At 43.2% G+C, this 11,854-nt stretch overlaps 1 protein-coding gene across 1 annotated transcript; it reads left to right on the forward strand.

The window, feature by feature from the left end:
• Window positions 1-1,120: 1,120 nt before the first annotated feature.
• On the forward strand, window positions 1,121-4,646 carry LOC142467621 (protein shisa-1-like). Its single transcript, XM_075573546.1, has 2 exons — window positions 1,121-1,486; window positions 2,787-4,646. Exons 1-2 carry the CDS (start codon window positions 1,219-1,221, stop codon window positions 3,320-3,322), a joined length of 804 nt encoding a protein of 267 aa, XP_075429661.1. The 5' UTR covers window positions 1,121-1,218; the 3' UTR covers window positions 3,323-4,646.
• Window positions 4,647-11,854: the final 7,208 nt, after the last annotated feature.

The following is an 11,854-nucleotide window of genomic DNA, read 5'->3' on the forward strand; positions in this document are numbered from 1 at the left end:
AGAGAGGCCTGCAAGACATTGCTACACACATTGAATTGGATAACACACGGGGTCCTCAGGTTAAGATCTCTGCTTCAGCACAGGTGGCTCAATCAGTGGCTGTCATCGACTGAGGCACCTGTGCTGAAGCAAGGGATATCCTTAAAACCTGACCTGTTGGGGGCTGTCGAGGACTGGAGTTGAGAAACCATGGGTTTATTCAGGACTGTATGGAGGGGGATATTGTATAGGTAAACCTTTGCAGTGGGGTGTGCGACTGTGCTAGGTAATGCTAAAATAATATCTATAATATAAATATTTTTTAATAAAAAAGGTTTTATATTTTTTTTTTAGTGTGTGTGTGTGTGTGTGTGTGTGTGTGTGTGTATGTTTTTATATATAACCCCAACCTGTTCTACTTTCAGGGCATTCATGTTATACTGAGCTTTGTAAAGTTAAGGGAACACAACACAGTATCACTACTTTTTAGGGTACATGTGTCTATACATATACACACTCATGGGAGCTGGAAATAGGGGTACAGGGGGTGCGGCAGCTGCCCTAAGCTTATACATTTTTATTATAGGAATGTGAGTTACTGATTTTGCATGTTCATCGCCCCCCACCCAAAAACAGTGTCCCTGCGCCCCCACCCAAAAACAGTGTCCCTGCGCCCCCCACCCAAAAGCAGTGTCCCTGTGCCCCCCACCCAAAAACAGTGTCCCTGCGCCCCCCACCCAAACAGTATCCCTGCGCCCCCCACCCAAAAACAGTGTCCCATCGCCCCCCACCCAAAAACAGTGTCCCATCGCCCCCCCACCCAAAAACAGTGTCCCATCGCCCCCCCCACCCAAAAATAGTGTCCCATCGCCCCCCACCCAAAAACAGTGTCCCTGCGCCCCCCACCCAAAAGCAGTGTCCCTGCGCCCCCCACCCGAAAGCAGTGTCCCTGCGCCCCCCCCCCAAAAGCAGTGTCCCTGCGCCCCCCACCCAAAAGCAGTGTCCCTGCGCCCTTGTAATGCAATGCTTGGCTGGCCAGTCCTGCAGGGAAAGGGTTACATGATGACCTCCAGTCGGAGTATTATTACTTCATTAGGGGAGGGGGGCTCTGAATTGGGAGATCTAACACCCTCCTCCCCCCCCCCCCCCCAGTGAGTGGGCGGGTCACAAAGCAGCTGATAAAACTCCCCTGCCCCCCACAGCCTCCATCATTATCTCTCCCACCCCGGACCCCTCACCATGTGCCCGGCGCTGTTCCTCACCCTGCTGCTGCTGGGCCCATGCGCGGGGCAGCACGGGGAATACTGTCACGGGTGGGCAGACACCCACGGGGCGTGGCACCCCGGCTTCCCGTGCCCGGAGAGGTATGACCCACCCGAGGCCACTTTGTGCTGCGGGGCGTGTGGTCTGCGCTACTGCTGCCCGGCCAGCGAGGCCCGCCTGGACCAGGGCATGTGCCCCAGCGAGGGGCAACTGGAGGAGCCCAACATGGAGCACCCACCCTCAGGTGAGAGCCGGGCCCAGCCCACGCACACACTACATAGCGCCACGCACATGCACACTCACTGAGCACAGCGCCGCGCACATGCACAAAGCACACTCACTGAAACACAGCGCCGCGCACACCCACTGAGCACAGCGCCACGCACACCCACTGAGCGCACTGTACACGTGGGTTTTATTCGGTTACTTTGTAATAAGTATTATTTGCAGATATTGGAACTTCACCTTTAGACACGTGTTTCCTTGTTACCTGATACTTGGAAAGGTTTGAATATTAATAATAATATTATTATGTCTGCCCTCCCAGGGGAGGGGTTTTATTATGATTATTATTATTTCTGCCCTCCCAGAGGAGGGGTTTTATTATTATTATTATTATTATTATTATTATTATTATTATTATTATGTCTGCCCTCCCAGGGGAGGGGTTTTATTATTATTATTATTATTATTATTATTATTATGTCTGCCCTCCCAGGGGAGGGGTTTTATTATTATTATTATTTCTGCCCTCCCAGGGGAGGGGTTTTATTATTATTATTATTATTATTATTATTATTTCTGCCCTCCCAGGGGAGGGGTTTTATTATTATGATTATTATTATTTCTGCCCTCCCAGGGGAGGGGTTTTATTATTACTGTATTATTATTATTATTATTTCTGCCCTCCCGGGGGAGGGGTTTTATTATTATTATTATTATTATTATTATTATTATTATTATTATTTCTGCCCTCCCAGGGGAGGGGTTTTACAAGTCCCACCAATATTTAATAGCAGCATCTTTCAGTGGGTCCCTGGTGAGCAAACCCATCTGTATCTCATGTACAGTGCGGCCATTCCCCTTAGCACTGATACCTGTGACTCCCACCCTCCCCTCTCCATGGGAATTCACTGGAGAGCAAAGCCCCTCACCATCCATTTCCACGCGGGACCTTTCCGTGTTCAGAGCGAGGCCCCGCAACCGTGTCACTCCGGGGTACAGAGATTGGAGTGAACCTCCTGGGTGTTTCCACGTAAACACTTTATGTTTTTATTACAAAGTCAAAGACCTTTTGTAATTTTATTTTTTAAAGATGTGATGTTTTTGCCCCATTCAAACTCTGTCACTTGTGGGGGGAGGGGCAGGGGGAATTAATGGCCCTGGGGTCTCCACGCCTGATTCTGTTTATCTTGCATTAAAGTCAGTCGCGGATCATGCAGGATCGGTGCCCTTATCGGCGGAGCTTATTGAAGCCCTGCCTAAGTGCCCCAGTTCTGCATGTTTGGGACCACTCGTGTTAACCTCGCTCTCTCCTCTCGCAGTGCCCACCTACTTCCCCTTCCTCCTGGTTGGGAGCCTGTTCGTGACGTTTGTCCTCATTGGGTCCCTGGTGGGCTTTTGCTGCTGCAAGTGCCTGAAGCCCGAGGAGGAGGTCCAGGCGAGTGGCCCTGTCCAGAACCGCCTCCTAGACACGGAGCCATCCACGGACACGAGGACCCCCTCGCGACACTCCAGTTCCAGCTCCAGCTCTGTCGTCCGGACCTCCATGGGCATCCGCCCTCAAAACCTCTGCTCCCTGGGACCAGAAAATATCAACCTGTACATGAACATGCCAGCAGCGTTCTCTATGATGGGGTGCCCACAGAATGCGCAGTTCATGCACCCTCCAACAGCTGGTGCCCCTTATTTACAGCCGCCCTATATGAATTATGCCATGCCAGGGGAGCATGCCATCATTATGACCCCTGCATCTTACATAGATGCCAGGAACTGCTATGGACAGTCGTCTAATGCCTACCCTTCAGTAGCCCAGCACAGTGACCAAATGATGTACCCTGGGGCCCCCTCCAAATGCTAAGTGCCTTTTCAGTGGGGAAGAACAGTAACTGGTGATATGTTACGACTGAGCTGCACTGCTTCTCTGCATTGTTTTGTTGTTGGGGTGCAGGAGAGGGCATCTGTTTTTGTATTCTTGGTGTACCTGGCACCTCCACTGTTCAAATGGACTCTCCGTGCTGCAATGACGGTTTGGGGAGAATTGGCACTGTGTGGGGTTTCGGAGGAGCACAATCCTTTAAAAATAGGACTGTAATTTTTTTTTAGACCTCAATTGGAACCACTGTCTACAACGCATTGCCCTGCAGGGGTGTGGTGTTCGGCTGTATCTGCAGGCTTTCTCCACTGGTGCTGGAAATTCCTAACTTGGACAATGCCATGAATTGGGCCCTTGGCCACCCTTTTTTTAATGTATTGCACATCTTCAAGGGACTCTTGCTAAGTACAGTGGCTGTACCCCAGTCAGGTCATTCACAAATGTATAGCACCTCACAAAAATGCCTCAGACGATGCATCAAAGTTGACCAGGTGATACTGTGGCAAAACCAATGTAACCTGCTGTCATCATATATATCGGATGAAAAATCTCTCTTCGGTCAATGGGATTCATTTTCTCTGGATATGGTGCTATTTTTGCAGCGGTTTTGTAGTCTGGAAACTAGTTAACGGAGATCCTTGTGTGGAGAAGGGGGTTCGGTTTGAGACTGGGTGTTTAAACTGGGGCAAAAAGATTGTGATGAGTAGAGAAGAAGTGGGCACACAGTCTCAAACAAAAAGATTGTGCCAGGGTGGTTAGGCAAAATTATTTCCGATTTTGCAATAATATTTTCTTGATGTGTAAATAAAGGAGGCAATACTTTTTGATATATAGATAGATATCTATCTCTCCATTGGAGACTTTTCTTAAACTCCATAGAGACCTCGGCAACCTGTGTAAAAGGAAAAAAAATTATGCAAACAAGCACAAAATTTATTGACAAAAATAATTTACTTTTTTTTCTGCCAATATTGGCAGGCGAGTTTGACATGTATGAGGGGCGCGCGTGTGTGTGTGTGTGTGTGTGTGTGTGTGTATTTTGTTTAACAAAAAACAGGTGAAGTCACAGTATTCAAATTAATTTAGTATAAATTGTAGTTTATTTAAAGGTTGGGGTTTTTTTTTTTTATGACTTTTTTTTTAATATATATTTTTATAGTTTTTGTAAATTGTACACCTTGATGAGCCATGTACATTTGCTTCTGGAAAAGGAGCGTCCTGTTTTGCCTTAAAAAAATGCACTTTATTTTTTTTACTCTGTACAATAAAACGGGAGAAAGCAACAAGTTTGTTTTTTATTGAATGATTGAGTTAAGTAGAGCTACTTGGCAATTGAGAAGAGTACACTGCATTATACTGTGTTTGCAGTGGTCAGGAACAACTTAAAAGGTGATTGCATTAAATAATGTTATACAATAATTTCACAAGAAAAGCTGTATCTGCCTAAAGTTAAACCATGACTTTTTCCATTAACACGCATGTTGGGAGAACTTCTCCTGTTATCAACAAATTGTAATTCTGCCTTTGTGATAAGCAGCAGGTTTCACTAATGTGCAGAGGATTTTTTAACAACCTTTTGTTGCTAGAATGCAGGCACTCTGTAACCCCCTCGGGCAAAGGTGAATAATTTAGCTGGGTCCAGCAAAGGTGTTTACAATGAATGAAAAGTGTCCTTAATGGTTGCATATCATTGCATAACAATGGCAACCTGTGAATGGGGTTTTCTCCTGCATGTTACACAATGAGAATCAGTTGCAGAGATGAGTGGAGCAGACAGCTTTCCATATTGAGAGGTTTATGTAAGGGGTCCATGCACAATGAGTTTATTTGGTCTCCGAGCTGCACTAGTGGCCGGATATCACTCTTTTGTGTAAATATAAATAAAGGCTCAGCCAGGGTTTACATCTGTGTTTTCCGACACACAATTGGTACTTAATTGGTGCTCAATGGGAAAACATTGAATTCTGCAGGAAACCCACTCTTTTTGTAATATGCGTTGAATATTAAATGTTGATACTGGGATGTTAATATGTGCCTGTTTAGTGAATCATGTTGGGGAAAATGTCAGCAAAATCATAAAGCGTTTTCTCTACCAGGATTCACAAAAATATTTAACTTCTGGAATGTTAAACTTAAGCACAAAAGCGATGCACAGAACAGCGTGATGTCTGCATGCTAGACACGTGACAATCCTCAATCAGCGGTGCGCAGGTGGGGGGGCGCGGTGGTTGTGGAGGCCCCGCGTTCTTCCCAACGGCATTTTAATTAAATGCCAGGGGATCGCGTGAGGCCTCTGCAACCTACTACTTGCCGAGATTCAGCCGGCTGCTGACGTGGCGTCAAATGACGCAGGGAACGGAGGTAAGGTGTGCGGGCAGCAGGCAGGGGGTCGCAGCTGCAAATGTTTGTGCACCCCTGCTCTAATCAACACATAATGGGAAGAAGTGCTTCAGACATAAAAGGGACATTTAGGAAAAGGAGTCTCTGGCTCTGAAGAGCTTACAATCTAATTAATCCAGTATGAACAACAAATTAATTGGTGTACCCATCTAATACTTAAATGGGCTAAGAAATGTGGGTGATTTGAGCAGAGTAATGCTGCATTTCATAGCAGTGTCAATTTGGAGTTACATAGTAGAGGTTGAAAAAAGGCGCGTCCATCAAGTTCAACCTTCCTAAAATGTTGTTATGAGTGTCTTTATTAACCGTAAGCCTTCTGTGCTAAGAGATTGGACCTTGTAATCAAGAGGGAAAAGCCCAGGCAATTTCTGGAAGAAGAATATTTTACATCTGAGTTTGCCTGGGCCCCTGAGAGACGGGCTGAGGCCGCCCTGCCTTGTGTCTCACAGTAGGGAGTAGGGCTTGTGATTGATAAGGCATGGGAGGAGGTGTGTGATCACATCAGTGTGTTCCCATATGAAGAGTTGCTTTAGTAATTGGCTTGGAAATGTTGCTGCACACACAATCCTACACACACACACAAACAATCCTGCATACACACAATCCTGCACACACACACACAATCCTGCACACACACACACACACACAATCCTGCACACACACACACAATCCTGCATACACACAATCCTACACACACACAAACAATCCTGCACATACACACAATCCTGCATACACACAATCCTGCACACGCACACACACTCCTGCACACACACACTCCTGCACAATCTGCTTGGAACTCCTTTTGTATATACAGCGAGTCTAACCATTGTTCTGTATAAATGTAATGTATACATTACAAATGGATTTCTTTGAAGTTCTGCACACTAACAAGTTTTATTTAGGTGGAATTGCTGTATTGTGTGAACCAAAAAACATGCTTTTCATAAGAGTATGTGTGATTTCACATTTTCAGGGAGAAAGTGGCGTGTGAGAAGAGCATAGGTGCCCCATTAAGTCAAATTACATATAATGAAATCATTAGAGTGAAAATATTCATTCTATAGAGGCTGTATTTGTTCTCTAGCAACACAAATGCATGTTGATTTAATCCCTCCATCTATAATGAGGAATCTTTCCATTGTACATAAAGCCTATTCACAAGAAGAAAATTGGGATGAAATATCCTACTTTCAGAGCAGGGATTGAAGGGATAAATAGAAAGCTTTGCGCATCTGCCCATTGGGATTTCGATATCACATAAACCATGCTGATAATTGGTACTTCTGGCTTCAGTAGACTTGTGGAATCTGTGGGTAACATATTGATACAATTTTACTGGCAAATCTTGGGCCCTTGATATCTGACATTTGTTATAAGGCCTCTGATATAGTGGGAGCGCATGGCGTCTGTTGGCATGGCGATCTGTGGCCTGAGATCCACAGCGACGAAGCCATGGCCGTGACATCACAAGGCCTGTATGCACTCATTGGCTGAACCGCTCACGTGATCCGGGCGTCGCGCGCCAAAAACCAAATCATTTCTCTGTTAGAAAATCTGCCGCTTTGTCGCACGCACTATGGCCGGCCCCATAGATCCCCTGCATTTTGTTAGAGCCGCTCTATCGCGTGCACTATGGCCGGCCCCATAGAGCCCCTGCATTTTGTTAGGGCCTCGACCTATGGTTCCATTGTAGCTACCCGAATAAGGCTGAGTCCCCGCTGGCGCTGAGCGCGCTCATGCTTAGAGCATGAGCGCCGGGTGTCCTGCGACTTGAGAGGGGGGGTGCAATTGCGGGCTATCTGAGCAAGCGAGAAAGTTTAAAAATTTTATTTACAAAAGCGCCGAGCGTGTGCCCGCGCATGCAAGCGTGAGCCGGAACATATAAATATATATATATTAGAGGAAAAAAAGGAAGAAAAAGCGCCCGATCCTTGTGTAAAATCAGATATAAAAGGTTTTAATTTGCCATGAACAGACGATTGCCAACTCACACTTTATCAGTAAAATATAAGCATATTATGGGACCAGACCGACGTCCAAATCTCACAGCCGTCCTCCGTCTGCATACGGTTACTGCCGCTGTCAGTATGCCTTGCTGTTGGCGGTGCTGCCGTTCCAACCTCTCTCCGTCAACCCGGATGGGATTACTGGTCTTTGCGGCTGCACTCGAACTTTCACCAATCACGAAGCAGGGGACTCCTGTACTGACGTCTTTGCTCTGGCGTCTGGGCTGCTCGACCACCGTAGTTCCTGTACCACGTGACCCTACGCGTTTCATCCGTCTCAGCGGATTTCATCAGGGGATGAACTCTAATTGAATTGACTGGCTATTTAAAGTGTTCTAGTCCAATGGAGTATGTAAATCCAAATCAATTCAAATCAATTAGATACATATAGATCATCTGTGCTAGATGTTTAACAAATGAACAGAACATTTACAAAGGACATAAATTAAGATATAGATAGGTGATACTTATGTGAAAAACGGCTAAAGATAAGTAGATCACAACTTGGGCATAATAAACAGAAACATAATAAAAATGAATATAGATATGCTCCTCTTAATATAATCAACACAATCATAATATAATCAACACATTAAATACATATAATGAAAAAGTGCAAATTATAACCCATATTTTTAATTGTTAATTAGAATATTAAAGTTGAGAAAATTATTTCCTTATGACCGTATTGATGTATACATAACAATAAATCAGATGAATCCAACAATGTTAATATAATCACACCAGAATATTTATGTAATTCAAGCTTGATTAATATAACACTCAGTGTTTAAATTTTGATTAACATACTAAATGAATAAAGGAAGAGATGAAACTATGATAGTTAATAGTCTATAATGAGAATTCATTGTGTCAGACCTATATCAAATGACAGAAAAGTTTCATTAGATAAGATATTTAAAAAAAATTATGTATAAAAATTAATATAAAAAACTATACAGATCGCATCCGAATTTAAATTTCAAATGAACATGATAGTAGAGATAGATAGAGATCAGCTTATACTGAACATCATGAAATAATTAGCCAGTCAATTCAATTAGAGTTCATCCCCTGATGAAATCCGCTGAGACGGATGAAACGCGTAGGGTCACGTGGTACAGGAACTACGGTGGTCGAGCAGCCCAGACGCCAGAGCAAAGACGTCAGTGCAGGAGTCCCCTGCTTCGTGATTGGTGAAAGTTCGAGTGCAGCCGCAAAGACCAGTAATCCCATCCGGGTTGACGGAGAGAGGTTGGAACGGCAGCACCGCCAACAGCAAGGCATACTGACAGCGGCAGTAACCGTATGCAGACGGAGGACGGCTGTGAGATTTGGACGTCGGTCTGGTCCCATAATATGCTTATATTTTACTGATACAGTGTGATTTGGCAATCGTCTGTTCATGGCAAATTAAAACCTTTTATATCTGATTTTACACAAGGATCGGGCGCTTTTTCTTTCTAATAGGTATCGTTGGGAGGTTGGTGAGCCCAAGAATTAAGCTGCCCGGACAATATTTTCATTTCAAAAGGACACATATTGACATTTGAGTATTGTTTCTTTTTGGTACTTTTTTAAAGAGATACATATATTTTTTCTTTTTTATTGTTTTTTCAATTGTCACACACACTTTTTTTTCATTTTTAAAATATTTTTTGTTTTTATAATTTCTTTTAAACTGTATTTATTATTATCCACTTGTTCCTAACCACCATTAATTTCAATTATAATTGTTAGACATCTGTGCTGGGTGTATTGTTTTGCTGTGTGAGACCGGAGTTGCAGCAATTTGGGTGTGAGCTATTAAGGGCGCTGTCATATTTTTCCTTTATATTTATATATATATATATATATATATATGCAAGTAACCGCGCCAAGCGCCGCCCGCTCGGCACCAGCGGGGACTCAGCCTAAGTTTTATTGTTCCTGACCGTCTACTATTGTATGCATTTACTATCCTGTCCTAGAATGAAAATACTGGATGTAATAGACAATATTTCTTTACAGCTAAAAACATTACATTATAACACAGGAGAACGCGTATGTTTGTACGAGGTCAGAATGCTTACAATGGACGGCAGATATTCTTTGAGATACATGTGAATTGTTAGCCAGCTCAGGAACTACGGTGGTCGAGCAGCCCAGACGCCAGAGCAAAGACGTCAGTACAGGAGTCCCCTGCTTCGTGATTGGTGAAAGTTCGAGTGCAGCCGCAAAGACCAGTAATCCCATCCGGGTTGACGGAGAGAGGTTGGAACGGCAGCACCGAGAACAGCAAGGCATACTGACAGCGGCAGTAACCGTATGCAGACGGAGGACGGCTGTGAGATTTGGACGTCGGTCTGGTCCCATAATATGCTTATATTTTACTGATAAAGTGTGAGTTGGCAATCGTCTGTTCATGGCAAATTAAAACCTTTTATATCTGATTTTACACAAGGATCGGGTGCTTTTTCTTTCTTTTTTTTTCTAATAGGTATCGTTGGGAGGTTGGTGAGCCCAAGAAGTAAGCTGCCCGGACAATATTTTCATTTCAAAAGGACTCATATTGACATTTGAGTATTGTTTCTTTTTGGTACTTTTTTAAAGAGATACATATATTTTTTCTTTTTTATTGTTTTTTCAATTGTCACACACACTTTTTTTTCATTTTTAAAATATTTTTTGTTTTTATAATTTCTTTTAAACTGTATTTATTATTATCCACTTGTTCCTAACCACCATTAATTTCAATTATAATTGTTAGACATCTGTGCTGGGTGTATTGTTTTGCTGTGTGAGACCGGAGTTGCAGCAATTTGGGTGTGAGCTATTAAGGGCGCTGTCATATTTTTCCTTTATATTTATATATATATATATATATATATATATATATATATATATACAAGTAACCGCGCCAAGCGCCGCCCGCTCGGCACCAGCGGGGACTCAGCCTAAGTTTTATTGTTCCAGACCGTCTACTATTGTATGCATTTACTATCCTGTCCTAGAATGAAAATACTGGATGTAACAGACAATATTTCTTTACAGCTAAAAACATTACATTATAACACAGGAGAACGCGTATGTTTGTACGAGGTCAGAATGCTTACAATGGACGGCAGATATTCTTTGAGATACATGTGAATTGTTAGCCAGCTCAGGGATTTATTAGAGATATTTTGTATCTGGCCGCTTTGCTGCTTTGTATTAAATAGGATAAGGATAAAACCAATTTGCTCCATTGTTATACGATGCCAGAGGAAGCCCACTGTGTAATTTGTGCTCCTGCTGTAGAAGTGTATATAATACATTGGTTTATTCCCTTACCTGCCTGTTTAGGAAATGGAATTCAATGTTTTATTCCAGCTGGACGAATAAAGTGACAGGTTGTGATGTTACCATTTTGCAGGGGAGCAGTGTGATGAGCATTAATCTGCCATGCAAAACAGTTCCTGTTGCATTAAAACCTAAAATAGATAGGTAGCTAATATTTAAAAGGAATAAGGGGTGATTCATGTGATATCCATCACAATAAAATTCACATTTTGTTGAGGGGAAAACCCCCCAATAACTATGTTGAAAGGACCACTTTTATATTAGATTGTAAGCTCCTCGGGGCAGGGACTCCTCTTCCTAAATGTTACGTTTATGTCTAAAGCACTTATTCCCATGACCTGTTATTTATATTATTTGTTATTTCTATGATTACCACGTGCATTACTGCTGTGAAGCGCTATGTACATCAATGGCCCTATACAAATAAAGACATACAATACGCACATTTTACATCGAACTAATTTATAACACTAGCACATGTCACTGCGATGTTACCCCAGTTTTGTAGCTGTGATCCTTATTGCAGTGACTTTGTAATCACTGAAGCATCATTTCCTCACTGGGCCCCTAATGAGAATAACACATGTTGTACTCCGTGATATTTGTTATTTTGCTGTTCACAAGTCCAGTCATGAAAGCCGCAGTCTGAGAAGCAATATGATGGACCATAAATGATTTAACATATGTGGGTTATGGTAGTGTACATGTCACATGGCTGATTGCTTTTGCTTTGTAACTGTAGTTGATGTTGAGATGTGGGACTGTCACTTTAAAAGCCACAGTCCCCAGG

This window comes from Ascaphus truei, chromosome 16 (genome assembly GCF_040206685.1).
Source record: "Ascaphus truei isolate aAscTru1 chromosome 16, aAscTru1.hap1, whole genome shotgun sequence".
NCBI lineage: Eukaryota > Metazoa > Chordata > Amphibia > Anura > Ascaphidae > Ascaphus > Ascaphus truei.

What these genes read in the sequence shown, in the direction of transcription:
- LOC142467621 (XM_075573546.1), top strand. Translation starts at nt 1,219, where the DNA reads ATGTGCCCGGCGCTGTTCCTCACCCTGCTGCTGCTGGGCCCATGCGCG. An exon ending in CATGGAGCACCCACCCTCAG is followed by an intron (nt 1,487 to 2,786) that starts GTGAGAGCCGGG and finishes CTCCTCTCGCAG; the next exon opens with TGCCCACCTACTTCCCCTTC.